We start from the raw sequence: 19,841 nt of genomic DNA, 5'->3' as shown, positions 1-19,841 counted from the left end.
AGCAATTGTAACCTCTCTATTCAAGAAGAAATGGAGGCAGGTAACAGAAAACCATAGGTCGGTTACCTTGACATCTGTCATGTGGAAGGTATTAGAACTTAACCATTAAGATTTTTAAAGCTGCGCACTTTGAAAAACTCAAGTAATCGGGAAGAATCATAATGGTCTTGTCCAAGGTAAATCAAATTTATCAATGTATTGGAAATCTTTATCAGACTAACATACATTATGAATAAAGAGCAGTCTGCAGGTGTTCAGTTGTTGAGAAGAGTTATACTAGACCGAAACATTAACTTTATTTCTCTCCACAGATTCTGCTGGAACTGCTGTGTTTCTCCAGCATACTGTGTGTTTGTTTCAGTCTACACTGTTCTTCAATTTCCAGAAGGAATTTGGTAAGGTTCCACATCCACGGTTTTTTTTGGAAAGTAAGCCATGGTATATGGGATACTGTATAAGCATAGATAGAGGATTGACTGGCTGGCTGGCTGGCTGAAACAGAGCATGAGTAAATTGATCTTTGTCTGATTAGAAGGATGTGAATCGTGGAGTCCTGCAAGAGTCTGTGTCAGGGCCTCAACTTTCCACAACTGATATCAATGATAGATGAAATGAGAATAGGCATGGTAGCTAAACTGGTAGCAATGTTTGTTGTGAAGAAAGCGTAAGGAGGTTGCAGAAGGATTATAGATAGGTTGAGCGAGTGGGTAAAAATCTGGCAGATCAAGTATAATGTGGGGAAAATATGTATTTTCTGTTTTGGCAGGAAGAATGAAAATTCAGAATATTTAATGGAAAACAACTGCAAAATTCTGAAATGCAGAGGAATTTAAATGTTCTGGTACATGAGTCACAAAAAGAGCTGAAAATAAAGGTCAGAATGTTATGTTTCATTTATACAGGATATTGATGAGACAACATCTCGAACACTGTGTGTAGTTTTGGCCTCCTTATTTAAGACAGGATATTTAAGACTGCATCTTTAATGGTTCAGAGGAGGTTCACTAGATTGATACCTGGAATGAGCAGGTAGTTTTATGAGGATGGGTTGCATAGGCTGGGCTTGTTTCCCACTGATAGAGTGAGGGGTGACTTGATTCAACTGTACATAATCCTTAATGGTTTTGACAAGATGGATGTAAAATGGATGTTTCCTCTTATGGGTCAGTCCAAAGCCGGGAGGCACTCTTTTAAAATTAGGGATCACATTTTTGAGAACAGAAATGAGAAGTGTTTTCTCTCTGAATTCAGAACTCTGCCTCAGAAGGCAGAGTGATTGAATCTTTTTTAGACAAAGATAGATAGATTCTTAATAGGCAGGGGAATCCATGGTTACTGGGGGTAGATGGAAATGTGGATTTTGAAACATAAATATATCACCCATGATTTTATTGAATGACAGAGCAGGCTTGAGGGGTCAAGTGGATTACTTCTGCTCCTGTTTCATAAGTACAGATGATCATGGCTGATCTGATTATTCCTCATTCCTACTTACCCACAACTTGTCACTTGCTTATCAAGAATCTATGTACCTGTATCTTAAAAATAATTAGACTCTGCTTCCATGCATTATGAGGAAACAAGTTCCATAGATATGTTTTCAATTCCAATTAGTCATCAACATTCAGATCTGAGAATAAACACAAAAGTATAATGTGAAATGAAGTGACATTGGGTCTAACAATATTATTTAATAACATGTTGATTTTTAAAAAAATTACCTTCAGAGTAGTACAATATCTTAAAACACTTCATGGGATCATTTTCACTGAAAAAGACTTTGATCATTTATGGAAATAGAAGGACAGTTAACTGCAACTGTTAGGAGGGAAGAGTGCAAACTCAGATGCTTAGCAAGAGAATTTCAGGGTTTTGTGTCTAGACAGGTAAAAATATTGCCGCTAATTGGGAATACTCATGAATCCTGAAATGGTCAGAAGCACAGGGATTGCAGAGAGGTTTGGGCCAGACAAGGTTACACAGATCATGAGAGAAAAGAATATGGAAGGATTTTAAAACAAGGATCATAAATTTCAAAATTGACACATTGTTAAACAGCTCAGTAAGCACAAGGAATGATAAGTTAACAAGACTAGGTGTGAGTTGATGATAAAATACAGAATACTATAGCCATTTCAGTTCCCCATTTCAATGGGGAAATCATTGCTTTATCAATGGTTTCTTGGGCTGTCTTTTTTTAAGAACAAAAATGTCACAAGAATAAACATCATCATTTCGCTTTTCTCGGAGCTCGTATGCACAATTGTGCTTCGCAGCTTTTACGGTAGACTATTAACAATTCAAGTAATTTTTAGTTGCTTAATTTGAAAATAGTTGGCAGATTTCTGCACAAATTTTCTCTCAGTACATTTTGATAAAGCATTAATCATAATGAAATAACCTCTTTGAGACTTTATCCAGTTCCAGTCTTCATTTGTTACAGGGTGTTTTGCACTGTGGCTCATGGTGTATGATGTGACTGATGGTTTGCTGTTGGGCCAACAATTACAGGTTTTTAAAAAAGCTGTATCATTTGATGGGGAGTTCTTTCAACTTGAACATATTGGACTTTCAACTTGGGACATGTATTCCCATCCAGTTAAGACAGATCAGGTCAAAATCTCCTTGACCTTATGTTGATATAAAGGATCACACTAGAAATGAGACTGGGTAGTCCCAGCCAATTCACTCATGAGTATTTGCTCCATTGCATTCAACAGTTGAATAATATCACTGAAGAGGATTGAGTGATTCATGTGGGAAAGACAAAAAACTGTCTCTAATGTGGTGTCTCGAATATTGAGCTCAGTTGATCAGTATTTTGCCTCTGAGTCAGAGGGTTGTGGGTTCAAGTCCTAACCCTTAGTCTTGGCACTTCATTGCTGTATTGTGAAAGAGCTACATAGTTGTAGGTGCTGTCTTTTGACTGAGCCAAGTTCCAGTTGTCCTTTTTAGGTGAATGCAGAAGATCCCATGATGCAATCCAAAGTAATTCAGGAGAATTCTATCAAATTTCAAAGCCAGTGTTTATACTTCAACCTACATTGTTTTTCTTTCTTTTCATTGAAATGAACCTATCATGAATTAATTGTTCTTTATGGGATAGAGTCATAGAGTCATAGAGGTGTACAGCATGGAAACAGACCTTTCGGTCCAACCCGTCCATGCCGATCAGATATCCCAACCCAATCTAGTCCCACCTGCCAGCACCCGGCCCATATCCCTCCAAACCCTTCCTATTCATATACCCATCCAAATGCCTCTTAAATGTTGCAATTGTACCAGCCTCCATCACTTCCTCTGGCAGCTCATTCCATACATGTATCACCCTCTGTGTGAAAAAGTTACCCCGTAGGTCTCTTTTATATCTTTCCCCTCTCACCCTAAACCTATGCCCTCTAGTTCTGGACTCCCCCACTCCAGGGAAAAGACTTTGCCTATTTATCCGATCCATGCCTCTCATAATTTTGTAAACCTCTATAAGATCACCCCTCAGCCTCCGACACTCCAGGGAAAACAGCCCCAGCCTGTTCAGCCTCTCCCTAGCTCAAATCCTTCAACCCTGGCAACATCCTTGTAAATCTTTTCTTTACACATCCTGGCTGTCACATTTTATAAGACCAGAAGATATAAGAGCAGAAATAGGCTATTCAGGTTATCAAGTGTGCACTGCTATTCGCTGATATCATGGCTGATCTAATATCCAAAACTCCACTTCACTGTTTTATTCCCATAAGCCTTGATTCTCTTACTGATTAAAAATCTGTCCATCTCAGTCTTGAATATGTGTAACAAGCCAGTCTCTGCAGCCTTCTCTGCAGTAAAGAATTCCATAGGTTCACCATCCTCTGAAAGAAGAAACTCTTCCTCATCTCTGTTTTAAATGGGTGAGCCCTGAATTGGCCTCTGGTTTTAGACTCTCCAACAAGGGGAAAAGCATTCTCAGTACCTACCTGATAAAACCCTCTAAGAATTTTACACGTTTCAATAACATCGTCTCATTATTTATACTCCAATGAATACAAGTCCAATATATATTTACAAGAAAATCTCTCCATGTCCAGGATCAACTCTGGGCTGACTGCAATGCCAATACATCTTTCCTTAAATAAGAGGACGAATACTGGTCACAATATTATAGGTGTGATCTAAAATTCATGCCTTGCATTGCTTTAATAAGACTGCTGTATTTGTATACTTTGTTCCCTTTGAAATAAAGGCCAACATTCCATTTGCCTTCTGAACTTGGATGCTAGCTTTTGGTGATTTATTCACAAAATCTCCTAAATCCTTATGTGCTGCTGCTTTCTGCTGTCTTTCTCTATTTAAATAATAACTACCTTCTCCATTCTAAATGCCAAAGTGCATAACCTCACATTTTCCCACATTATATTCGTTCTGCCAAGCCTTTGCCCACTCACTTAACCAGTCTGTAATTCCTCTGTAATCTTTGTGTGATTGTCATCACTTGCCTTCTCCTAGTTCTGTGGCATCCACAAACTTGGCGATCGTACATTCCTAGCTCTCATCCAAATCATTAATGTATCGTGTAAGTAATTGTGACCCCAGTACTGATCCCTTTGGCACTCCATTCGTTCCATCCTGAAATGCCCCATGTATCCCATGCTTCTGTCTTCTATTTGTTAGCAAGCCTTCTATCCATGCTTATATAATACCCCAACACCATAGGCTCTTATTTTCTGCATAACTCAATTTCACAAGCAGTTATTCAGCTGTAAAGTGCTTTAAGATACTGTGAAAGCACCATACAAATGCAAATTATTTCTTTAGTCATGACCTTTTGAGTCTGAGAAACATTGTGGGAGAGCAAGTGGGAATATTACACAGGAGCCACCCATATGAGAGTGTGATTGTGTCATATCGAATGCCCAAATTGGAAATAAGTTCCACATCTCAGTGATAACACCCTGAAGTTGACTTTTTTTTGTCCAAGCTGTGATAAGTGTAAAAATTGTATCATTGGCATTTCAGCAGATCTATTAAATTTAACCCAGCTTCCAACATGTAGACTTATTGCCAGAGTCAAAGATATAACCTGTGTTCTTGGCTATTTCTGGAAGCAAATCTGTTCAAGACTCCCACTGAAGTGCTGTTCCTTTAAACTATCCATCTTTCTTCCGAAATTACAAATAAACAAGCATTCTGGAAATCTGATCAAGCTGTTGGATTTAACAATAACTTTCACAGCTAGAATCTAAAAGAGGAAGTGGGCCCAACTTGGGATATTGGATGATGAGATCTTTGCAAAGGTCAGTTGCATTTGTTAACTGGTCCTAACTAACCTGATGTATGTTTACTGTGTGGATTTTGAAACAATTAAATCACATAGGACCATTTCCACCTAAAACGTTTTTGAAGTAAAAGCAAGCTTGAAACATTCTCAATTGCTTTTGCACCTTTCAATTTTCCACTTTTTAACTTAACAAGAGACTCATTTTAAGTGCTGCGCTGAAGTCTAAATGGGAAGAATTTCAGTTCAACATGTTTCAGTGAAATTTGCTGCTCGATGTGAGTGTAGCTAATGCTAGAACTTGCAGTTCTGCCCATGGAGGACAGTAGGTGCTGACAGATCATGTATTGGTCATGTAGCATTGGGTGCCTTTTTACTCTTTGAGTGCTGGTCTCTATCTTTCTAATTATTTCCATCAAACGTTTTTCATCATCAAATAGTGAGACACTTGGTGCAGTCACAGCTTGAATGTTTATACATGGGGTGACATCTGGTATGGCAGTAAGTTTAAAGGATTGGGGGGTGTGTGTGGGGAAGATGGCAAGTAGTTAGTGCTGTCTTGTTTAAATTCGATCACTGTTACACGAGAAATCATTAGCTTGGATAAATATGCATCTTATTGCGGAAATTGTCCATTCTGTCAGAAGAAACTCCGCTACAAAGTTAGTCAATGTCATAACTAAAACCGGATCGGGCAAGTTGAAGCCTTCAACCATAACTTTTTTTTAATGGGGGTGCAAATGTGAGGAGTTTGATCAAACTGTAGTCGGTGGCTGCGGATATCTGAGGGCAGTAATTAACTTTAGTTAATTTCAAATGAAGGGAAATCCAGTCTACCCTATTTTGTTAAACATGTCCTATATGCCGTGCGTTTATTTGTGATTTATACCGTTTTCTGCTCTCAAAGTTGAACACAGAAAGTCAGGCGCTTGCTAAGTTGGGGGTTTGTCCACGTTATTGTTTTTTGAGGGGGTTTTGGTGGTGGGAGGGGTGTTCGGTGGGTGAGGTTGGGATTGGCGCTGTTTGACCGTCTTAGGACCCCCTTCCAATGGGGCACCCTTGGTCACCGATTATCGATCGCTTCGGAAACTTCGGCTCGGGAGCCAGTGAGGTGGACCGGGATCCATGCTGCAGGAGATCTAGGAATCCGGGCCAAGGCAGCAAACCCTGGCCATTCTTCCCCAGCCCAAAGGGGCTCGATCCCTGGGACACCCAGCGGCTGGTGGATCATCTCCCAGGAGACTGACGGCCAACAAGAGAGTGCCTGGCTCCAACTTAGCCTTGTCTATTTTTTTTCCATAATAAGTCTGGACTGGGATAAAGCAGCGGTAATTAGCCACGCACGGCTTGGAGAAAGGGGTTCACTGACCCTTCAGGAGGGGGCAGATTGCCAGCGGGAGTGATTTATTCCACCCCTCCTCCCCGAACGCGTTTGTTGTGTCACTTTCAGCAGAACTTGAGAAACACGAGCGCACAGATGCAGAGTGCAAACAGAATGAAGAATGGTGTGTCATTAAAGAGGCCGGGCTGTTGGTAAACACTGCGGCTGGTCCCCACCTCGGACTCGGGGCTGCAGAGAGAGCGCGGTCCGCCCCACACAGCCAGCGGACCCGAGGCCAGCGCATCCCTGTCAAAGTCCGGGGTTAAACCCGAGCAAATCTGCTTGGACTATTTCCTGGTGAGGAGGTAGACATGAGCGGAACTGGCGTAAGTTGTTATCCCTCCGCTGAAGGGGCTGTGGATCTGGTGTACTACAGTCTAGGGAAAGCTCCATTCCTTCCAAAGGATTCTTTTTTTCTCTCTTTCTCTTCCTCCCCCCTTTCTCTCCATTCTTCTCCACCTCTTCCTCCCTCCTTTCTCCCCCACCTCCTCCTCGATTAGGATTTCCCTCACCCTACCTTCACCTCCCCCCCCCCCCTTTTCTTTTCCTCTTTGCATTTGGTCGGTAATCTGAAGGAGAACAAAAAAAAACCCCGTCAGGTCCGAAAGTCTTCAGTCTGATGGCTAGAGCTGGAATCTACTGTGGTGGGATGTGCGGTGCGTGAATTTTATCTCAGACAAAGAAGTCAGAGAGAGAGAGAGAGAGAGAGGGGGGGGGGGGGGAGGAGAAAGGCAGAGGGAGGGTGGGAGAGAGGGGTGGTGGTGTGGAGAGAGGAGGGGGGCACAGACAGACAGACAGACAGACAGATAGACAGACACAGAAAGAAAGCGAGAGAGAGGGGGAAAGAGACAGGGTGGTGCGTGTGTGCGGGAGAGAGAGAGAGAGAGATTGAGGGAGGATGAGAGATAGTGAGTGTAGAGAGGAAAGGTGTGGATCAAACATCGTTTTGTCGCTGAGCACCTTTTCAGTAACTGGTTCAAATGCGGAGATAATGGAAGGGACGTTAAAATCAGCCAGAATTTCGAGTTATTATCCGCTCGCTACAAGTGGAAGGAAAGAGCATTTTGCAAGTGTGTGATTTTATTTTTAATTTTTAGGAAGGACCAAATTGTGGTCGTGGTTATTGTGGATTCCGGGAGATTACTGCTGCTGAAAGTATTGGGGGAATTTAAAAAAAACACTCGTATCTCTTCTGGGGGAAAAAAAATTCTAAAAGTGTGTTATTGTAGAATCAACGTCAGTCTGCACTGTGGAGACCTGGTCCATTTCACTTGAGAATTTGGTCAATTTCACCTGGGGATTTTCTTGTCAATTTCACTTGGAATTTAGTCAATTTCCGTCTGGATCGTCGGCTCGCTTGGAATTATTATGGGAATACTGGGATAATTTCTCCATCTAAGTTATAAACGGATTCACCTCTTGCGGATTTTTTTTTTGACTCGGTGATTAATATACAGACGACGTGTATCCAGCCATCGCCTCCTGCAAAGTGCTTTGCCTGGGCTTTGTGGAATCGCTATTGTTAATTTTGTTGAGTTCAAACAAATACATATATATACACAACCAGTCACATTTTTTTTGTGTGTGTGGGGAATTCTTGTGTGTGCAATGGATGGCCCTCGGTGCAGTGGGCTTCGCCGGAGTAGGCGATCTCGAGCTCAGAGAAACCGAGACAGAAAAGCAAAGGGAGGAGGAGGAGGAGGAGGCACTTCGAGGGCGATCAGCACTCTATCCTCATCAGGGTCTGAGCGAGAGGGCAGTCACAAAAATCCCGCCTCATCCCGTCCCAGACCCCCGCGACGTCGGAGGAAAGACTCCACTTCAGGAGAGGAAGATCTCATTGATGGATTTGGAATAGCCAGTTTTGTCACCTTGGAAGCTCTCGAGGTAAGAGATCGGTTGGATAATGCAAACTATTGCCTCCTTCTGACTTGAAGCTTCAAATGTGATTCAGCTTTAAGGTTGCACCACAATATCCCAGCATAGAGTAACTGATTAAACTGCACTTCATGTTGTTTGATTAAACTATTCTGTTATCATAGCTTAGAGTTGAAAACTCATTTACGCAGGTCGTAGCTCGACTTTTATTATTGACTGTGTAGTTCGTTGATATTTTTCTTTTACCCTTCACCTCGGCCATTAAAAGTTGAAAGCAACCGAGAAATTTTTTGGAAGTCTGAAAGCTGTCAATATTTTATAAAGGGTGAGAGGAGGACATTGATTTGAGCTGGTTGAGATTTGTACACCTTGTGTAACTCATGCATTGCTGAAACATTAGGCCCAAGTGTTGTAATTTTTGTGAATTTGATTATATTTGGCACTTCCCTGTGGAGAACTGAGAATTCTGTAAATGTGGAGACTGAACTTGGCCAAAATGAGTTGTGACTGGGAAGGTTTAAAAGCCACTAGCTACTGTATTTGAATGATTTAGAAGTTGATTTAACTCATATGTTGGACAATATACAAAGAGACAGGGAGAGTCCAAGGATTGGATTGGAGCAGCAGAAATTGCATTGGATGATAATTACTTGAAATGGCATAACTATTTATTGAGAAGTGTTCTGGAAATGCCACATAAAGTTCAGCACACTTTGAAAAATTACAGTGTAAATGTGATCCTAATTTTGCATGTATGGAAAAAGTCAGGAGTGTTGGCAGAATTCCTGAATGCGTTCATAAATGTTCTCCCTAATCAAGTTAGATTTTGGTGTTTATGTGGAGTGCCTCATCTCTTGACAATGAAATTTTGTTTGATTCCACAAAACCATTTCTAGCTCTTAATATCAACAAAGTAATTATAAGCTTTGCACAGAGATTATCCCATTGTCAGTGTTAAATAAGGGGCATCTTTTAACAATAATTGGAATTGGATAGTAGACCATTGAACCACTGGTTGGGATGAGCCCTGTTTCAAAGGACCAACTCTACTGAGATAACAGCAACTGACTTCCCCTCCACCACCTATTGAGAAACATTTGTAAATAGCCTCAGTCCATGTTTGTTTATTTTAAACAGCAGTAGTGGATGAATTATGCCTTTAAATTATTTCATAACTTCGTGTCCAAGAGTACCAGTATTGGTTTTGTTTATTTTTACATTATTTATTCTGAAGTTCTTTCAAAAGTCAGTTTCTAAAATCAAATTATTTCTAATTTTTCTGATATTAAGGAGGAATATTGTTTTAATTTTTTGTTTCACTCGGATATAAATGCTGTTGTGCTGGAGATGAGATTTATCTCTGGAGATTTTCTACCAGTTTTTATTAATAAGCTTATTATAAATTGAATGCATATACTTTGACTCTGGTACTGTAATATCACATCCCTGCATATAGCAATGTTATTGTAAGCAGTGGGTTTGTATGTCTGTTACCTGTTTCTCACGTGTTGTTTTTATACTGTCTTAAATGAGTGTTTCAACTGTTTCTTTGTAACCGTCGGATCTTCTCAGTGACATCTATAGGAAGAAATGGTTACTTGCTTGGAATAACATCTTCAATGTTAGATTTTATTTTAAATGTCAGATTAATGATGAAATGAATTGGATTAGGAAGATATCCTGAACTTGTAAATTTGGGCTATTGATCATATTCTTGTTTGTTCTTTTGAAGTGCAAAACACATCTTCTATTTAGCTGATGTAAATGGTAAACTGATGCAGTCTTGTAAAATTACTTTGTAACAAACTGCTTCAAGCCCTGTGGTGTTGATTGTTTTTAGAGTTTTCTCAAAGAGAGAGAAGTTCAGTAAAATAATGTGGTTCTGTATGATACATGGAATTGCCTAGAAAGTTACTTCAACAGCACTGGATGTATTAGTCGAGATGGTGCCTTTTCTTTTTAGATTGAACATGTGACTAGGATTCACTACCAATGTTGAGATCCTTAGACAATGCCTAGCCATCAATACTTAAAATATTTTATAGATTTTGATATTACCCCCTCTTAAGCAAATTCTGTGTTTCCCCTTCCCATTGTTGTAAACCTGAGGTTATATTGAATCTTTAAATATCGCAGCCACTGTTGGGCTGGACTGATTTTGCTGTTGTAATTTCCTGATAGTCATTGGCAGAATTTTTGTTGACATGTCACATCTACAATGAAATCCTGCTAAATCCTTCAGAGCCATAAATTAAGTTTAAAAATCAACATGATTTATGATTTGGAGGTGCTGGTGTTGGACTGGGTGTACAAAGTTAAAAATCACACAATGCCAGGTTATAGTCCAACAGGTTTATTTGGAAGCACTAGCTTTCGGAGAGCTGCTTCTCCATGAGGTGGCTGTCACCTCCGAAAGCTAGTGCTTCCAAATAAACCTGTTGGACTATAACCTGGCATTGTGTGATTTTTAACTTTGTACACCACAGTCCAACACCAGCTCCTCCACATCCTAAATTAAGTTGATCAGCATTGATCTGTATTAGAAAATAAAAGGTGGAAATATAATTACTTAAATCAGTTGACAATGAGATCTGTTGGTTTCCAAAGCACAGTTATGGATATGTAGCTCATGGAGTCCAACTGCCCAGAAGCTGAGTAACAATTATTGAAATTGCAGAATCCATTGTGCTTTTATGGGAGTGGATGGAAATCGATCTTTTGTTACAGTAGGTGACTTTTTAATCCATGTTTGATGTGGGTAGGCCCCATACCATTGATTTAAAACTGAGGAATGGTAACTCACTTTATTAACGTATTCCTTAAATGGTTAAAATAAATGTTTTGTTTTAACTTTATTGAGATCTAGCAATGTAAAGGTGTAATGTACTTCACTTATGAAGGGAAGTAATCAGTAAAATAAATTGCACAGTTCAGCGGAGGTGCTCCTTAGGAACTGGTTGAAAACTGTACTCTAAATGTGCAGGTACATCTTGATAACAGCTTCTTCATTACTGCATGGTGGAGTAGTATTAGTAAGGTGCACAATTATAGTTTCATGTACTGTATCAGAATATTTAATTTTATGACTTTAAGTGGTTAGAAACTTAAACATTTTTTAATTGTGTGAAAGTATTTAAATATTGTCCTCTTAAAGTGGTAATAAAATTGAATGCACTTAGTGCATCCATTCTGTGCAAACATAATATCCAATGTCCATTCTTTCAGAGTTTTGCCAGTTAGACACCTACAGACCTGTAAATGTGGCTGTGATTTAGTTCCCCTGTTTTCCTTGTCCAAATCTAGCATTGCATCCTGTTTCCTTTCTAAGCGTTCCACACTGTTGTGAAAATATTGCCCGTTGCACCAGTTTTGAAGTTGTTAGCACTCAACAATATTTTATTAATAAAAATAGATTCATTTATATTTTGCTTTTAAGCAACAGGGAAGGGCCCACCAAGAAAATTCACCTTCCAATACATGGTGATAAACCCTTGATCCAAATCAGTAATGTTGATTTTTTTTTGTTGTTGAGAACCATGTACAGATAATTATAAATTGATGTATTGCTTATCAGAGAACTTTTGTATTGGTCAGCAAATTGAAAGTTTCCTTGTTGGGAATTCATTTTGGCCCAATGATTTTCTTTTTACTTTAATGGATCATTTTGTAGTTTTGAATAGATGTAGAGATGTAAACAGAACTACTGCATGCTGTCACGTCTAAAAATTATCTTGCTGAAAGATTATCAGAAATGGTCATATGCACGATAAAAGGACCTTGATTGAATGAAGTAAAACAAAGTGAGTTAATTTCTATCTTTCAAGAATACTGTTATTTTTGGCAATAATTAATTGCTTCATTTTAGCATGATTTATAGTGAGTAGTCAGACAATAGTCTGGTAATCATAGTACACTGCAGACGTCTTTCTTGGGATGTCTTATTACTTTGAAATTTACAAAAACTGGATGGCACAATAATTGTTAAATTCAGCCTAGTCCTGACTCACTTCACCAATGCATGAGAAATTGAGAATTTATTTATAGAGCTGAAAATGCAACAAAAAGTAGAAGGCTTCATAATTGAGGCATTGATCAACTGCTGAGAATAGATCCAGTAATTTTGTGTAGCACGTTGTTATGAGCAGTTTTGCTGGCCAGTCAATAATGTACTGAACATAGTCAAGATGTTGATATAAATTCAATTATTTGTGTTGTACTTTATTTGTCTCTGCAAAACAAAGGTGATTTTTTTATCTGCTGAACACCGTGACTGGTGATGGGTTTGGAGGAGAGATTGTGAATTCTTGTGATGTTTGCAGTGTACATAAATCTCTGTGAAGAAAATGTTAACAGTCCTATTAACAATTGTTAATAGGGAATGTGAAGAAACATTGACACCAGGATACATTCAATGTCTGCAAATACCCATATCAAACTGTTCGGAGTCGTTTGGTTTAGGATGTTATTTTCCTTTCTGACTGTTTTGTTACCAGCTCTGGAATCCATTAAGAAACACCTTACTGTACTGTGTAACAGTACAGAAATCAATGTGAGATAAACACTTTTCCAAATAACTTTTCATAATGTTTCAGTTTCACCGTTACATTTTGCAGTATCTTTTAAGCCCTTGATGATTTACAGTGTTAAAGTCTAGCCCAGGTATATTCATCAGGATCTGTTATTTGGATACAGGAAATGAGTTGAACAATTTTTTACTGTCACATGTGGTGTCTCATAATGGTTTCCTCATGTCATTGCAATTGAGAAGTTAATATGGTCTTGTGCGTTTTATCAGAGTCTTTTTAAACACATTTTATTCTCGTTCATGGGTCCATATTTTGTTATCTGTGTTATGAAGAAAAGACATAATTGGGCCAGAAGACATTGAATATATTTCACTTATAGGACCTCCATAACTCACTTAATTCCTGCGCTTGGATGATGAGATCTGTATTCATTGAGTAAATAGTTTCAGCCTTGAAATGTCATATTCCCACAGACACAATGGAGTTGATTGCTCAAAGGTTTTGCTGAAGTATTTGAGAAAAGACTGTGTTTGAAAATGACTTACCTCAATGCTGGTCCATGTTTCAACAGAACATAATCGGCTGAAACTTTAGCTCCACATTCTTATTCCACTTTTAAACTCTTCCTGTCACAAAATGATTGTGCTTATTTTGATAGTGGTTGTAAATAGACAGGTTAATGAATGGCTTAGCCTAATTTTCCTAGTTGGCAGAGCTCTGCACAAATTTGAATCAATTTAAAAAGATGGAAAAATGCTTTGAGTGCTGATTTTCTTTTGGCATCAAGAAAGCTAACTGCAGTATATTGATGTATGACATGTTGTAGACTTGTCAGATATAAATTAACTTTGTTACTGTACACAGAAGTAAATTTAATTAATTGTTTGCTAATCTTTGTGTTGGTCAGTTTTCTGTAAGATTGATTAATTCCTCAAAGGAGTATGTTTCAAAAAGCAGACTTTGTCCATGCTGTAACAAAGAATTTTTCAAAAATGTGAGATAGCGTATTTACTCGTATATACTTTGAATTTTTAAAGGTTCAATTTAGATCGTCGACTAATAAACGGGCACAAGTTTTGAGGGGCTGAAATCTATGCTGCAGTTTGAAATACCATATTATTAGCAAAAGTCGATTTTGATTGCACAACTAATCCTGGGTAAAGAAGAAAAACACAATGAATTCTGGTAAAGGTAATAGCCGGACAAAAGCAAGAGATCAGTATGAGAACCTAACATGTTAAAGATACGTTGAAATTCTGCAAAATCACACTGTTCAACATCATCATGGCTTGGTATAATGCCACACTTTAAAAGGAAACATTTATTAAATTCTGAATGTGTAAGCATCTTGAACTTTCTGTCAAATACTTCTGCTTCTCTCCAATTTACTCTCGTATGTTATGCACCTCAGCAACATTAACAAATTCATCAAAGAATTAAAGATATGTAGTTACTATATGTCACTTTTATTCAGGCATAATGGCGCAATTAAAATGATTAATTTTTTAACAATATTAACTTTTGGATATATAGTGAACAAAGTGCAGTAAATACTGATAGACTTCATACCGGTCTGAATGAATCAAAATGTGCTGTAGTAAAGTGGCCTACGTAGAGGAATGAATGAATAGATATGCAATATAGTAAACAAAGAGCGATGAGGAGAGTTATTGTTACGAATGAATGAATGCAGTTTCATTTAAGTGGGCTGGTGGGTTCATGCAGTTTCCTTTTGTAAGAGGTTTATAATGCGATATAGTAATGTTGACCAATACACAAGATATATGAAAAATACAAGATTTTTTTGTCCAAAGTAAGGGATTTACTTATACACGAGATTGACCTATACACGAGTATATATGGCAATTATTCATTGGGATTTCAGTCAAGCATAATGATGGAAGTCTAATCCGTGTGATAAACATGAACCATGAAATGTCAGAAGACACACTTATAAATTTTGAGCTGTTTCTATTGAGCATTTTGTGTTGTAAAATATGGAGTGAAGCAAGTGTCAGTTTGGTTCGTACAGTCATTTCTTGAGTCCAGATAAAGCAAATTCAAGCCTCCCGAACTTGAATATATTATATATGACAGTGTTGGGCAGCACAGTGGCTCAGTGGTTAGCACTGCTGCCTCACAGCACCAGGAGCCCGGGTTTGATTCCAGCCTCGGGTGACTGTCTGTGTGGAGTTTGCACATTCTCCCTGTGTCTGCGTGGGTTTCCTCCCACAATCCAAGGATGCGCAGGTTAGGTGAATTGGCCGTGCTAAATTTCCCACAGTGTTCAGGGATGTGTAGGTTAGGTGCGTTAGTCAGGGGTATATGTAGAGTCTGGGTGGGTTACTCTTTGGAGAGTTGGTGTGGACTTTTTGGGCCTACTGGCCTGTTTCCACACTGTAGGGGTTCTGTGAATATTCCAGTGTTACATTATCAGCAGTCCTGCCCTTCAGATTGGATGTCAAATGGAGTTCTGAGCTGTCTGTTTCTGTGGCTCAAGAACTGTGAACTTGGAACTTTCAAAGAATTGCTCTAATGGAAGAATGTTTGGTTATGATGAGGACTAGGCTGAGGGGAGCCTGTCAGAAGATCCACTGTATTGAGAGCTATGCTGTGTAAGGATCCAATTCAGGGACTGAAACAAAGATGTATGCAAGTGGGACACAAAGTCATAATTTCAACTGCTGAGAATATCTGAACATGAGAGAAGCACATGGCACTGAAGATGCCACGATGGAGCTTGGAAGTTGGAAGAATTATGTCTTCAAATTGCAACAGAAAAGTGCTGTTACTGGATAAAGCACACTACAATAGTCCAATATCCCAATTGCATGGTACAGTGAATTGTTTGGACTGCACTCAATCTTGAAGACTCAACAGATGAGCAGGAGATGTGAATCATCAGTGGTGATGCAAAGTCAAAAATAAAAACTCAAAGTAAGGCAGAGAGCTCTCTAGGTGTTCTCACTAACATCCCAATCATGGCCAACACCAAACAATTGTTTCTGAGTTGATGCGAATTGACTGCTGCATTTACCAATTTAACAATGATAAAATGTTTTACCATTGCACTTCATGTACTTCACATTTGATGAACTATGCTTCTGAAGTTTTCTAGGACATCTTGATGGACACAGTATGATACCACACAAATGGCCTGGACAGAGTGGATATTGGGAAGATGCCTCACTGGTAGGAGAGATGAGGGCACAGCCTTAGACAAAAGGGAAGACCTTTTTCGAATGGAGGCGAGGAGAAGTTTCTTCAGCCAGAGAGTGGTGAATATGTGGAATTCACTGCCACAGTAGGCTGTAGAGGTCAGGGTCATTGCATATATTTAAGATGGAGATAGATAAATAGGTTCTTGATTGTCAAGGGTTACGGGGAGAAAGTCGGAGAGTGGAGTCGAGAAACTTACCAGCCATAATTGAATGGCAGAGCAAACTCAATGGGCTGAATGGCCTAATTTCTGCTTCTATGTCTTATGCAAGTTTCTAATTGTTAAAATATGAAACTTTTGCGGCCAAGTGTTGCAGAATCCCTTCTGACTGTATTGCTTGCGGTTTATAGTTTTCAATGCAAAAACACCCTTGAAAATGTGCACTTATTTTAAAAAGACTACATTTTCTATTTCTATCAGTGTAATAGATTGCAGACATGAAATTGGTTACATTCAATGCAGCAGGAAGGTCAGATGACTTGAACTGAGATCTTAATGAAAGGATTCCATGGTTTATTTCAGTCTTTCTTGCTGCAGAGTAGTGTTGCACAAAGAAAATGTCTTTGCATCCGGCCTAATTTCCCCTAAACAGCAATCCTAGCCAGCCAGTAAATAAATACTCCAATTTTTGTTAGTACTGTGATGTTCGATGCATCGAGGAAAGGTGACACCTGAAGTGTCTTTGATTAATAGCTCAGAAAAATTGAAATAATGACAGACTTCAGGTCGACATTATCTTAATCCGCACAAGGTGATCTTTAGTCTTTAATTTGAACTGTATGCATCCACATAACTATCTTTTTCAGCAGAGATGGAGCTTTAGGGCCATTGCTCTCAATTCAAGCTCCAGTTTTTTGACTTAAAATTAAATTTTTCCCAGAGGAGTTACTAAGTTCTGAATGTTTTACATGCCTCAAATATATGACCATCTCATTGTTTACAAATCCTTAAACAATAGATGAACAGCTCAGGTTCATGTGTTGATCAGGGATCAGTCACAGTCTCTGGTAACAACAGATGTTGGTTTGTATTACAGCTCGAGTGAGGAGTCAAAAATTGCTGGATTAGCACAGTGGGTCACTATCTGAAAGAGAAGCAAGTTAATATTTCATCAGAACTTGTGGTAATGAAGTATTATATGTTGTGATGGTGCTAGATTTATTTCTATGTGTAAGATGTTTATATAAAGTTAGATTCAATTTGAGATAAATCCCAATAGTGACTGCACTACAAAAATGCATCAGTAAAATGTTGAGAAGTGGCCTTTTCTTCTAGAATGAGCTAATTAATTTGCAAAGGTCTGCGCTGACTTGTTATATTGTTCTGTCCCATTCTGAATCCATCACAGGGTGAATATCACTGATCTTTTTATTTTAGACATTATTTCAAAGAAAAAGAATTTTGACTTGTGCTTAACACATTGCTTCTGTGAATTGAAATGCTTTTTAAAATTAAATATGGGACCTTACCCTGTTTGCTATTTTGTATGTCTTTGCTGATTCCTCTCCTACTCCTACACGTGCATTCTCTTGTTAAACTGACTGGTTAGTGGTCATGATTCTGAGTCTTGGCTAATTTAATTTGTTTTACTCTTCCCAATCCAAGAGAATCAGCATCAATTGTAGCCTTTAATTAAAGTCTAGCCTATTGCTTGTTGTCCAGTGGAGAGGGAGAATAATTTTATTTTGCGGTTAATATACAGATATTAGGTTTATCATTCTGTCAAGAAAAATCAAGCAACACCCTGACGATGGTTAATGTGGCGATAACTGACAACACAAATAACAGGAGGCAATTTGATGCTTGAATCAGCTGTATGCATTTAAACAGTATGCCTTGATGATGAATTTTATACTTTATAATGGTAGTGACAAAATGTTGTTGTGCAGCCTTTGTGTACTGTCAGTCTCGGATTCAATTTCCACATTTATGAGGAGTCTGTGGTGATTGAATGTCCGACTCCCCAAGTATATAAATCATGAGGGACATGAATAGCAAAGGCCTTTTTCTCTGTGGTGGGGGACTCCAAATCTAGAGGCCACAGGTTTAAGGAGAGTGGGAAAAGATTTTAGATGGGACCTGAGTGACAACTTTTTCACGCAGAGGGTGGTACGTGTCTGGAATGAGCTCACAGAGGGGGTGGTGATGGCTGGTACAGTTACAACATCTAAAAGGCATTTGGATGGCTATACGAATAGGAAGAGTTTAAAGAGTTTTGGGCCAAATGCTGGCAAATGGGACTAGATCAGTTTCGGATATGTGGTCTGTATGGACGAGTTGGACCGAAAAGGTTTGCTTCTGAGCTGTATAACTCTATGATCTATAACTTTTTTAAACATTAATTATGGACTGTGGCCATTGCTGGCTTGCCAGCATTTATTGTCCATTCTGAATTGCACTTGAGAAGTTGGTAGTGAGGTGTCTTCTTGAACCGCTGCGGTTCATATGGTGTAGTGATACTCAGCACTGTCAGGTTGGGAGTTCGAGGATTTTTGACCAAGCAGTGGAAACTTTGTGGGTAATGCTCTTCTTTCTGAAAAAGATTGACTGTATTAATTTACTTAGCCTGTTTCTGCAGTTTAAACATTAAATCAAACTCAACAGCTGACTTCAGCTCTCAATGCAAGTTTGAAATCTTCAAACAAGTTTGAAATTGTTTCTGTGCATTCTCATAATTCAAAAGTGGGTTCAGTCTTGAATCATGCCCCGATTTCGATATTTCCCTACCTCAATTGCTTAGGTGATGTTGAAATGCACCTTCTTTTCATTTGACTGGCATGATCTCTTGGGACAAGATGAGTGGATACAAATTGTGCTCCCACATCAGCAGTGATGACTTTTGTAACTGTCTGCCAAAAAAAGACCAGAAATAACTGAATTGAACTCAATTCACATTTTCCTCTCTGTCTCTTTACCCCAACCCCCCCAACTCTGCCACTGACCATCTCCCCTCCCCTCACTGTTCCATGCACCCCCATTTCTGGAAAACCATTCTCAACTCTCTGTCTTCCTGCTGGAAATGACTTGTGTTGGGAACCAACAGGAATCATCATTCATGACTGATTAGTGGCATTGAATTCTGTTATCTTATTAAAACTGCAGTACGTATTGCCTCCATGCTCACCAGAGGTTTTGTGATTCATAAAATGTATAACTTTAAATAATGTGTTGCACCTTTGTTTCTCGGGAGTTTTCCAGTTTGTGTTACCCCTGCATTTCATATCTCACTGCCAGCATTCTTTACAGTATCTTATCTCCGCTGACTGCCAGCATTATGTTCTGCCAAGTGTTTCCATGTGGTTTCACATCACATAGCAGAAAGAGATTTCATTTTACAAGATTGTGACATTATATCAAAGCTGGAGTGCTTCCAGCAGATAGAAAGAGATGGAGGGGGGTTGGGGGGGGGAGAGAGAGAGAAAGAGAAGGCTCGGGTCAGTTATATAAAAAAAATGTTCCAAGGAACTCTCTGATGCGGAGGAGAGCGATTGTACTCTGTTTCTTAATCGTCAAGATCTCCTTTTGCCAGTACAGCATAACACACATTGAAACATTGATTCAGGCCATTAGTGACTGGATAGTGAT

General features: G+C 39.0%; 1 protein-coding gene across 9 annotated transcripts in view; it reads left to right on the top strand.

Moving 5' to 3' along the window:
- The first annotated feature begins 6,677 nt into the window (after nt 1–6,677).
- Nucleotides 6,678–19,841, top strand: part of auts2a (activator of transcription and developmental regulator AUTS2 a) — a 1,176,696-nt gene continuing 1,163,532 nt past the window's right edge. For 6 of the 9 annotated variants that reach the window (XM_072589568.1, XM_072589571.1, XM_072589569.1 and 3 more), the window contains exons 1-2: nt 6,986–7,288; nt 7,730–8,519. In XM_072589568.1, coding sequence (XP_072445669.1) covers nt 8,241–8,519 — 279 coding nt within the window. In that variant the 5' untranslated portion in view covers nt 6,986–7,288; nt 7,730–8,240. Of the gene's footprint in view, nt 6,959–6,985; nt 7,289–7,729; nt 8,520–19,841 lie in introns of those variants that run through there. The other 3 variants (XM_072589564.1, XM_072589566.1, XM_072589565.1) reach the window with 3 other exon arrangements.

The sequence above is a fragment of the Chiloscyllium punctatum genome, chromosome 19, assembly GCF_047496795.1.
Source record: "Chiloscyllium punctatum isolate Juve2018m chromosome 19, sChiPun1.3, whole genome shotgun sequence".
Classification (NCBI taxonomy): domain Eukaryota; kingdom Metazoa; phylum Chordata; class Chondrichthyes; order Orectolobiformes; family Hemiscylliidae; genus Chiloscyllium; species Chiloscyllium punctatum.
Note: the sequence above shows the minus strand (reverse complement) of the source record. Positions and strands in the feature narration are given on the sequence as shown.